This window comes from Colossoma macropomum, unplaced genomic scaffold (assembly GCF_904425465.1).
Source record: "Colossoma macropomum unplaced genomic scaffold, Colossoma_macropomum, whole genome shotgun sequence".
Taxonomy (NCBI): domain Eukaryota; kingdom Metazoa; phylum Chordata; class Actinopteri; order Characiformes; family Serrasalmidae; genus Colossoma; species Colossoma macropomum.
Genome location: NW_023494805.1, coordinates 33,868,744 through 33,880,900, shown reverse-complemented (window position 1 = coordinate 33,880,900; position 12,157 = coordinate 33,868,744). Strand labels below are relative to the sequence as shown.

At 38.8% G+C, this 12,157-nt stretch overlaps 1 protein-coding gene across 1 annotated transcript in view; it reads left to right on the top strand.

The window, feature by feature from the left end:
* The first annotated feature begins 2,336 nt into the window (after positions 1-2,336).
* Positions 2,337-12,157, top strand: part of ank2b (ankyrin 2b, neuronal) — a 104,838-nt gene continuing 95,017 nt past the window's right edge. Inside the window, 2 exon segments of the mRNA XM_036596499.1 lie at positions 2,337-2,500; positions 2,619-2,734. Of these exon segments, the coding sequence (XP_036452392.1) occupies positions 2,494-2,500; positions 2,619-2,734 (123 nt within the window). The 5' untranslated portion in view covers positions 2,337-2,493.

Genomic DNA, 12,157 nt, shown 5'->3' with positions numbered 1-12,157 from the left:
GAAACAGTGTATTGTCTAATGGGTTGTTTGATCATGTGGTAAGTTTTTCAATGGCTAATGTGGAGAATGGGGGCATTTACCTCTGGTAAGCGGCCACCCACGTACAAACTGTTATGCATACTGTTACCAGGCTTAACAGATCCCCAAGGAGAAGCACTTTATATTGTTAGAGATGAGAAGAATCACTCTAGGGGTCAAGAGGTAAATGAATTGCGTATTATTGACCATGAGAGTCGGATCAATACATTTGGTGGGAGGTTCATCTGGCTGCTCCATGATCAATATTCAGGGCTGCAGCTAGCACAAGAGTCCATAGCATGAGCTGAGAGGTACGTAATTTTAGCCTTGCCTTGTGTTGTAAGCCTTGCATTGTGCAATATTGCATAGTTTAGCATGATTTGGTAGGCCAGAATAGCATAATGTGCTATAGCACAAAGGGCTGGCATTCATCAGCCACTATCATTTTACTGCGCTGTATAGGGGACAAAAAGAGCTGGAGTTTAGGAAGGCATTTCCCTGGGCTGCCATGGGTCCTAATTTGCTGTGTGTGGCATGATTTCAGCCATGTTAATTGATCTCATCCTCCAGCTAAATGAACCTGAATGTCTTCAGCTTATGCCCCACACACATCCATGACATCACACATACTCAAGTCATCATGTTTACCATTTCCTCATTTTAAAGCTCTTTATTAAAGGGGAAATCCACCCTCTTTATTCAAGTTTTACATAATTCAGTCATTGTCAAAGACATCAAAATCAAAAGTAGTGTTTCGTCTTTGCCGTTTTATCCACAAGGCAAATCATTGAAAACTCCCCCTTATGGATCTTTGCAGATATAAGCAATCAACTTCCAATGGCATTCTTCAAGCCCTAATAAAGATCAGATTTTTTTGAGCTTTCCCTTAGACATGACAGTACAAACAGTATTTGGTACTGCTTAAAGGAACAATTAAAGATATTCTTGTAAATTTCTATAGAAAGATATGGGAATTGACCCTGGGCCAGTATGAAATTTAAGGCGTTCAGTCACACATTAATTGTTTTTGTATAAATTAACTGACTATAAATGACTCTAATCAATCACAATTGCACTTCTTGAGAGTGTAAAACTTGGTGCAATCACATATGTAGCTTATTCACTATTTTTAAAAATAATTCTGTTGATATTATCCTGGTCCCACATGCCTTTCATAACACCTGTACTCATGTACATGTGACAACACTGGTAGTCGTGAAGGGTCTATCACTCAGCCTCAAAAAGATCTAGAGGAAATGTTCTTGCTTGAGTAATTTCCTTTATAAATACTTTAACTCAAGTTAATTATCAATACAGTTGTAACATGATAGAACCAGCCAGACGCTCGCGGTAAAACAGAAATTAGGCCAAACACACTAAATGGCAAACAATAGCAAACAGGAAATGGTCAGTAGCTCTACTATGAGAAGCAATTCCTCGCAAAGAAACTAATCTAAAGCCTGGGCTTTTAAACTAAACTCGTCACATGGCAAACAGAGCAGGTGGAACATATCAGTATTTAGGTGATTTTAGAATGGTAATTGGTAGATTGAGGAGGTTCTACAGTCATGTGATCTCCCAGAGGGTTCTGGGAAATGGAGTCCCTGGGTGAGTCGGAGCCGGAAGGATGCATATCAGTAACAGTACTCTTTTATATATAGGAGATTTCTTTTTCTACCCCTGATAAAATCAAAGTAAAATGCATCTTTTACTCTGTAAACAGAAAAAAATCTGGAAAGCACTGACTTATAAAATATATTGTGTGAGCAGCCTAGCTTAACTAGCTAGCTAATTATTTAGTGAACTGCAAAGATACTGTGATGGAGGAGCTAAAGAGGAGAGCAGAATGAGACATTTCTATACATGAAATACGTTTAATGAGAAGTCACACACTGCTAGCTACCCAGAGGATCATTTTATTGCTCCAGCGTTTCTCTTTGATGGCTCGGGAGACTTTATGTTGAGACGTGAGAGAGGCCTTTCGCTCAGGAGAAATATCAGAGCAGCAGGAGACTGAAGCAAAAGTTTCCTTCGTCTTTCCATCTGATCTCATTGTTGTCTGGGAGGTCACTTTTTACTTTGTTTCTTTTCTTTCCTAAGGTTATGTATGTAACTCCAGTAAATAAAACCTCCTGCATTGCTGTCAGATGAAGTTGGCAACCCTCAAAGCTGGCAAATAGGGTTCCATTACATAGCAGTGGTTCCCGCCTTCAGCCTTGTCCTATCCCGAGCCTCTTGGCTGTGTAACTCTGTCCCCTTGTCCCAAACACACGGCTGACCCTCCATTCACATGCATAGCTGGGCTGGTGGGAGTAAAAATAGCTGAGGCTCAAATTAGCAATGAAGGAGAAGCATTAGCACCCAGTGGCTAGCAGCAGTTAGTTGGCTTTTCTGTTTATGGAAGGTGCTGAATGTTTGACTAGCAAAGAGACAAGTGAGGAAGAATAGTGTGGCGGTCCCTTGCTGGACACAGGAATGGACTGTAAGGAGGAGCAAGATTTTAGGTTTAGCAATAATTAGTATTAGTTTTTCTAGTTAGTATTAGCTTATTTCCAACTTTTTTTATTTTAAACTTTTAATGACGTGAAGCTGATTTGCAGTTGCCATGGGCAATGCAGCTATGCATAAGACACGCAAGGAAACAAAGGACAGTCCTGAGAGGAATACCTCTTATCTAAGTTATGTTTCTGACCAGGGTCAGAGCACTGAATCCTTGGTAAGAATCTGCAAAGCCTATTGGACACTTTCCATCTCCGCTTCACTGCTTGGTGCTTTGGACCTACAGCTGGACCCATGTTTTGGCATTGTCCACTGAATGTACTGTAGTAGTACTTGCAGTAAGTTTCTTAATCAGGTTCCTGTACCGTGTCAGATATAACCTTGATCTTTGAGCTCCTGGGTGGCTTTATCTGCAGCCAGAGTGGTTTTAACTATATTTCATGCAGTATTTGTTTAGATATCATTTTGTTGCTGTTTTCAAGGTGGTGTTTGCCGACCTCTTTGAGTTGTTTGTACTACCAGGCAGCCGTCCAGAGATATCCAGTTGCAAAATGGCGCGTGTTGAAGGTTCCTAAGGACTGATCTCTGTCCAATTTGGCTGCTTTAAGTTTGCTGCTTGGTGGTCTTGCTTAAGTGTTTTATACAAAGCCTTTCTATAGTTTATGCTTGGACTGCTATGCTGGTCTAAAAACTAGCAGCAGACCAACAGACTGCATAGTTCTGAAGGGCACTCTGCTTGCAGTTTTTGTCGATGTTTAACCGATGAGACTTCCACTTTGAGAAATGTCTAATAATGTCTAATAGAGGTATTAGATATAGTACTGAAAGTTATAAAGCCTCAAGTGGTCTCAATGACAATAGCGAAGGCTCCACAAGTTGGATGAAAAATCAGTTTTGTGCTCAAATTATGTAATCATAACATAATATGTGGGTTTGAGGGCTGGAGCATAGGCAGATTTGTTAGCTATGACTCTGAGATGAGTTGTTCCTATGGCACTGCTGGAATCAATACAAACCCATTTGATTATCTTGGCTAAACGTTGGGGAATATGGAGGATTAAAACTTCAATGTCGCGCTAAGGCTGTTAAGTGCTTTTGGCAGCCTGGTGAAGTGAAGCGCAACTAAGTGCTAATTCTACAGAGGACATCGAGCACATGATGTCTTGGCATGAAAGTCAAGTTGAAAAGTTTAAGGGGTAAAGAGATGCAGAGTAAAGGTTTCATACTGTATCTGCAGTCCAAAGGGGTTTCTTAAAGTTAACAGTTAGGATTTAATTTGTCCTGAGATGTCCAGTTATATGTATATTGATATTGTGGAATAATAAGAGCTGATAAACAAGGTCACACCTTAAAATGTGCTTCACTACATTCAATAGTTGAAATAAAATGATAAAATATAGCCGCCACTTCAATACAGCGCTAGCATCCAAGATGTCAGGACTTCATTGATGAGTCACTCACAGCTGTAGGGGCAGCTTCTGAAAGTAGACCTTTTCTGGTCACTCAGGGCTCAGGTGTTTCATGCCTCTCTAGTCTGTGATTGGTCAGGCTTTCTATTGCCATGGTAACTCAGATGACCTTTGACCTACTGTCCAAGAAAGCTAAGCGCAGTTTTGCAGGAGCTGAGCTGCTGAGGAGATGGAGGTCCTGTTATATGAATTTGAAAGAATGAAGATGTTTAAGTGTGCTGTACTTGAGTAGATCTGTAATATATACAGAAATAATTTAGGACCCTTCATTGATAGGAGTGACAGGGGGACATGCCTGCCCTAAAATTCAGGAATTTTGGTTTCATGATGCTCATAATAACTATTAGGGATGCCTAACGGTTCCTTCTTCTCTTTGAATCCTCGGTTTATTTTGTAGCTAGCATAATGATCATTTATATTTTAAATTGTCTTTCTGCTCTAAGAAACAACATGATGAACAAATTTTTTATGCATTTTTTTGCTACAAGGTTTATTTTTCATTTGAAACTAAATACCAGATTCATTTAAAAATAATTGGTGGCTTACACGATTACTAATATAAATGATGGTGACAATCCTGATGATAAATTTGTGTTTTTGGCCCTAATTTAGTTGATGTTTGAAGGGGAATTCGACTTTGTTTTTTAATTCTGCATAATTAATTCATTCAATAAAAAATACATTCATGGTGGAGAGGTACATGAAGAGTATTGTGAGGCAAACAAGTAAGTAGGCAAGTTTCTCTACAATGAACCATTTTACATCAAACCACTCTGAATGACTTTGTTTACATCTCAACCATTGAACTATGCAGACATTTTGAAAAATCAGTGGAATTCCTCTTTAATGAGGAAGCTCCTTGTCTTTGTTTACATTGTGGTAGCGTTTTGAGGTATATTTAATCTAGAAGTATGCTGAACAATAGACATATGAGAGAAATGGAATAAACTATCTAGTCTGTTGTACTGAATGAATCCTCCTGCATGTTAGTACAGTGGCTGCTGCCATCAATCTCTATGTTTTATAATTCCCTGAACACCAAACTCTTTTTATAGGGTGATAGGATTGAATTGACACATAGAGAGAGCTCTGTGTGTTAAGGGATCGTGTGCTCACGGCAGTTATGATGAATTGGGCCTATCAGAAAGGTGTCTAAGTTGTGTGAGCATGTGTGTGTGGGGTGGGTTGGCCCCCTGTGGCTGATGGGATTGTCTGTGTCTTCAAGAGAATTTACTGCTCTGGCCAAATGGGTTATTGTGTTTCTGTTCAAGATGCATCATGTTGCATCATTTTTTTATCATTTTCCTGTATTGTTGATAAACATACATTGCTCATCAAAGGTTTGTGCATGTCTAGTGTTTCAAAATGTTTAATAATAACATATGAATCAGTAATATTTATTTTCAGTCAGTCATTAATATTCAGTAATATTTATTTAGTAATAAAAAAAATAATCAGTGATAATGCTATGTAATAATCTCAGAAATCTTCCAAAAAAAGCCCAAAAGAGTTTTAAAACAAATCTGCTTTTCATTTCAAGGAAGGCATTGTGATGAATCTGAGTATTTTAAAATTTACCCAAACTGTTTGAAAGTCAGTGATGTATGTTTTGCAACAATTTTGCAGGTATTTTTCTGTGGAAATTTCAAAAAAATGCAATGGTGTTTCCAAACTTTTGAAGGTTGTATTCTATAGATTGTGCACCGACAATGATCATTAATCAAATCATTATGTTCAGCTGTTGAGAAGTCTGTGTAATTTTCTATGTTCTATTTTTTCCTGATGCTGAACAATGAATAACCTCTACATAATGGCCGTTTTGAATGGAAATTAAATAAATGATGGGAGGTCTCTGACTTTTGCATAGTACTGTAGATTATAAGTGATACATCATTAGTGTTGTAGAGCAGTTCTCCAGTGGTAGTTTAAATGGCCATCTGAAGTGCTTCAGTCAAAATAGCTTATTTTGTAGCATTCTAGTTTTAAAGAAAAGAAAATATCAGGTTAATATTCAAAGTTTCAGTATCAGTACTGGTATAAGAAAAGAAGATCTGGTATTGTGCCGTCTCTGCATCTGAGCGTTTAATCTGTGGCCTCTGCCTGCTCTCCCTCCCCAAGCTGCTATGACGTGTGACTCAGAGGAAAAGTTGTATTTCTGGCATGAGTGGAGTGTTTTTTACACTGCCATGCTGAAAAGTGCTGCAGCATAAACTGTCCTCTCATCGCTTCCTGTGTCCTTGAGGACAGGACTGTGCCGCAGAGACGAGATCAAATGGCTAAGTGTGGCGTCAATCACGTCAGGACAATTGACTCATGGTTTTCCAGATTACTTTTGCTAAGGATCTAATGCTTCCATGTAGCCCATATCATTAGATATCATGATTATATCATTAGATATTATGATTGTTTCTCACTCTGATGGAGGAAAAAATACTAACTAATGACAGGAATATATTATGTATAACTAAATTCTAATAACATGAGTAAAAATGTACCCTAATGGGTTAATGCAGTAAGCCTTTGGGGGGTGTGGTGATCCACTTACTCAGTGTCTTGTTACTCACTGTGGAATTAATACATGTTGAAAGCTTCTTGATTGCTATTGGAGAATGATATCTTGTTTATGTGAACCCAGGGCATCCCAAAGGATCTCTCTCTCTCTATCTCTCGCTGTCTATCTCTCTTACTCTCTCTTTTTCTCTATCTCTCTCTCTCTCTCTCTCTCTCTCTCTCTCTCTCTCGTGCTCTCGTATGTAGAGAAATAATGGTGCAGTAAACAGTTGCCTCATTGCTCTGTTTAGCAGGATGGCATGCAGGCAAGTGTGCTTTAGTGCAGTGTTGGGATTTCAGGAATAGACTGATGTTCCAGCAGGTGGTGCACAGACTGTGCATGCTTGCAACTATATGTGTGTATTTGCATCTACCTAACAGAAAATTCTGCCAAAGTTGGAACGTTTCTGCATAATTCAGTCATTGAGATGTAAACAAAGTCATTCAGTGTGGTTTGATGTTAAATGGTTCATTGTAGAGAAACTTACTGGCACATATATATTTACAGTGGTGGTGATAGGAACTGGAGTCATGATGTTGACAATTCAAATATAGCCATTTTATTTGCTATACAAAATAACCAGTGAACCTACATGTGTTTTAATATGTAATGTTAATAATGGTAAAAAATGTATATCTTGGTTCATCACAACACTCACAGAAATACTAGACATCTGCAACTGTAATCGGTCAGCATGCTTACAACACACAATGAAAAAAGCAATGTGATTGATTAGGGAACTCACTTGCATGTTGCACCCTTCTGCGATACCAGTATTGAAAAGGCTAGTATCACGATAATGATTAATAAGCAATACATTGTGCAACCGTTACTCACCGCAGTAGGTCTTTATACAGATCCACTCTTAAGAGAAGCTCAGATCCTGTTGGCCTAGAAAGTGTATTACACCGGGATGTTTTATGTGTGGCATGTTTATGTCTTCCATCTCTCTCTCCAGACACTGTTCATCAGCTTGGAGCTAGACTGGCAACGAGACTTTATGTTTCTGGGCAGCGCTGTACATTTTGTCTCTTTTCAAACTTTGTGCATGAGAGAGTTAGAATGAGTGGGGATAAACAAAATCAGCTAAGCTGTTGTTTGCACTGAGACTCATAGTCTTACACTGTCTTCATTTGATACAAGTAACAGTTCTCTAAGTCAGCGTTTCTGAAATCGACACGCACGTTTTGGAAACCAATGATTCTCAACCTGAGAGTCACAAATTTGCGAGATGGCTGACCAAACAAGGCACACATTTGAGAATGCTTTACCCAGTAAAATCCCCAAACCAGTGATATCAAATTGACGTTATAAGCTATAGATAGTAGCGGCTCTCAAAATGCAAGCACACCAATTGTAGTGAAAGTAAAAGTTTTTAACTGGGGCAGCAGCTGTGTATGGGTTTAGCCACACAGCTAAAGTAAAATGGTATTTAGTTGACAGCTGAACTAGCAGCTTGCTTTGCTTACTTTCGAAATTACCTGATTATTATTACAAATTTGGAGTATTGGCTTGTCAAAAAAATATGAAGCAGCGACATCCATATGTGGTAATTTCCAGTTACAAAACAAAATCTAGCTTTAAATATTTGAATGGACATTTTCTACATTTCTTTCCAATGGATTTAAATGTTCAATTATTTTGTCAGCCATGAATTGCAATTCCAGCCTATGTATGTTCGTTGAATGACATGCATTTTTGGTCATGACTTCCAATAAACCCAGTCTCGGTGGTTACTGGGCGGGGCATGGATGTTTCCAGTGGCATTAGTCATCATGGCATGTTGCATTATTCATAAATCCTTCGCATACACTGATTAGTCCAGAGAAGCGCTCTCTGAATGAATGTTTTATGTAGCGCTGGCTATCCAGAGGCCTTTTGACACAATGTTCTATAATGTTTCCATTCATCTCTATTTGCTAAGGCTTTGAGGATTGTTGTCCTTTACCCTTTGAGGCTAAGCTAAGAGAGTTCTTAGGCTATAATGTTCTAGAAAAATGAGATTTGATGTATGTACTCATTTGCCTTTAGTGCTGTGATGTAATATGTAATACTGTGTTGCATTGCTGTGCAAGGATTCTTATGTTGAAAGAATCTTTTCATTCATTTTTGAGCATTTATCTTGAATTTATCACCAGGAATGAGTCATTTCACTTCTCCATGAGTCACAGAATTGTCAAAAAAAGCTCACCACTACTGTTTTAAACTTTTTTCTACTTTTTCCATCTCTGTTCTTGAACATATAAACTTTATAAGAGTGCAGTGACTCAAAACCAGTTTCGCTGAATCACCGTGTCTTGGTCCAGGGCCTCTGTGTGGTTAAGCCAGTCCGGAATGTTCGCATATGTAAGCTTCTGGGGAGAAAGAACACTTTCTGAAAGCTGTTGGTTGTTTTTGTAGATGTTTTATGAAAGAAAGTTGATGTGGGTTGTTTAAGGACAAACAGCCTTTTTGCTCTCAAACGCGTAATTCAGATCCGAAGCATAAAACCTTGTTTGTTTGCAGATATATTCTGTCATTCCTGTTAAAGATTGAATGAGGATAAAGTAAGAATCTCTTACATAATGCAGCTTGGGAGGAATCTCTTGAATATTATCAGAGTGTTTTTGTGCCATGTAACTGGTGCTATTGTGAAGCTGTAGACAATTCTCCACTATCTGTGCTCCAGTTTAGTCTAAGCAGGCTACATTTTTGAATGCAAATGGTCAACCTACTCTTTATCAGTAACTGGCTGTCTGCTTTGTATAATAATGTAGAAACTTGGTGGTTTGGTGTGACCGAAGGTACTGTTTTTTTTTTTAACTACAGAATATTCAGTTTTCTCTGCTGCTAATACAGAGTTGACTTGATGAAGTAGGATGATCTTCTATTTAGTAGAAAAGCAGCATATTTCAGAGAGAGACAAACACCTCAGCTTCTCAACAGTCTGGGGTCTCCATTGATGTATATTTTGCTTCATAATGCACCACATGTTGGAGACAGGTCTGGACTGCAGGCAGGCCAGTTGAGCACCTGCGCTCTCTTACTATGAAACCATGCTGTTGCAGCTTGAGCAGAGTGTGGCTTGGCATTGCCTTGCCTGAAACAAGCAGGGATGTTCCAGAACAAGATGTTGTCTAGAGGGCAGCAAGTGTTGCTCCAAAATGTGCATGTACCCATCAGCATTAATGGTACTTTCACAGATGTGCAGGTTACCCCGTAACACACCCCTGTACCGTGATAGGCGCTGACTGTTGACCTTTTCATTGGTAACAATCAAGATGGTCCTTTTCCTCATTGGCCTGGATGACACCACATCCTTTATTTTCAAAAGCAATTTGAAAGGTGAACTCGTCAAACATACGTTTCAACTTGGCATCAGTCCATCTCAGATGAGCTTTAGCCCAGGTGGCATTTCTGGATTCTGGATGCATAGTAGAGTCTTAACTTGCATTTGTAGATGCAGCGACAAACTATGTTTGCTGACAAGGGTTTTCCGAAGTGTTCCTGTGCCCCTGTGGTTATATTCATAACAGAAGCACGTCGTTTTTTTAACGCAGTATCGTTTTTCGGCTTTGCCCTTTACGGACATTTCATTTAATTTCACAAAAAGGCAACTGAGCCTTTCATGAATGCTCTTTTTATATACAGTCATGATAGCTGCGCCTGTTATCTATTCACCTCTTCACCTGTAGAAAGTCCCCATACAGCTGTTTTGTCTTGTACCTCACATTGTACCTTTCTCAACTTTTTTGCAGTGTGTTGCAGGTATCAAATTTGGCATTAGTGTATATTTTGAAAAAATCAATAAAATTCATAAGTAGTATTAAATATTCCTTTTTTGTGCTGTTTTCAATAAAATACCTGTAAACATGTTTAACAAATCACTACTTTCTGATTTTATTTGCATTTTACCTACTGTCCCAACTTCTTTGCAACTGGGTTTGTACATTGATTGTTAATGTAATTCGTTGTATATGACTTTGTCAGATATTGTCAAAAAAAGAGACAAAAGCTTGTTTTAGTTCACTTAGTGAAATTTGGCTCACGTATTTTGCCTCACTGCACAGCTCTCAGTATTTCAGTCCGTGATTTAAGGACTATCAGCCAATCACATATTTAGACTGAAAATCGGCCAATTCCAATCTATACCTGATCCAACTTTCTATTACTAGTTGTATTGCTTGGCATTGATAACCTCCTGTTAACAAACTACATAGCTTGCCAGAACAATTTCTGTTTATTGCAATTACTAATACTAAACTGAATGCTTTAATAGACCTTGGTGTATTTTATCATATTGCAGTTTGTCTTAACTTTCTTAAATCATTGTAAATTTACCCTCGCCATTTTGTGGCTTACTGTTTTTACATACAACATATGTTCAAACCCCAAGTGCAAGTCAAGGGATATCTAAGGTAAAACTATTGTTTCTGCCATGATGGGCTGAATGTCATTGTTCCCTGGTGAGAAGGCCAGCTCTCCTGAGAGTCACCCTGCTATCCTCCTCAGTAGAGCATGCTCAGCAGGGACCGCCCTGCCCAGTGTCTGAGACAGACGCCGGCATCCTGGCACCTGCTGCGGCTCCCTGAGGGAGTGGGACTACCAACACAAACAGGTTGCATCATGCTCACAGCCAGGATTTAAAGAGATTTGTGAGCTTTTTTACTGTATTTGGACAACTTTCAACATCCAAACTGACACTGTGAGCAAATATCGAGTCTGTACACTGTACTCGATAATGTCAACATTGTAAAGGGTCGTCAGCACATGGTGGCTGTGTAGCAGTGCTGTGTTGATGCTCAGTAACAACACACTGTTTGGTTACAATTGTGTGGATTGTTCAAACTTATGGGTGACTCCCTTGTACAGATGCTTGCTTTTATACTGTTTCTGCTTTCTGGCAAACACTTTAAAGGAATAGTTTGGAGAAAAATCACAATTTTCTCATGTTTGGGTGGTCAAGTGCTAGAGGGCTAGATGGAGCGTTTGTGCAAAAACATAAATTGTGAATGGTTAAACCTTTTATCTAGAAAAATGTGCTTGTTTTCTCACCATGGATTTAATTCAGGCTTTCGAATGACTTCTACTACTTATCTGTTTCATTTCTAAAGGAAACTTCATCTCTTCTATACAGCCAGACTCCCTATGGTGGCTGCAGTAGAGCTTTGTATGCTGTTTAGCCTTTGCCTTACAAAGACATACAATCAGTGTTTATGTACTGCAAGTCTAGGAAAATGTCCAAGGCTACCAGTGATTAGGACAGTCTGTTAGCATTTATATCCTAAATTATCAATAACGTCAGTGCTTAATATTTCAGTGCACTTCAGCATGTTGTCATGACAACATCTTGGATCTCCCAAATGGTAACTTTATAGGAGAAGAAAAGTGTAGCAAAGAACTGTTGTTATTGTGCATTTGTCATGAAATGAAAAATAAAACAAATAGATAAAAATGTGGTTTCAAGGTTTTGTTATGACAGTGTGTTTGATCCATAGACACAAGCCTTTCCTTTGATTCTTGCACAGAACAACAATGTTGGTTGTTTTGGGTATACAGGAGATACTGGAGAAAACTGCTCAATAAAGATGCTGTGTGGTTTTTGCTTCGTCCTCCTGCTGTTCAGGGTGTTGCTGCTGAT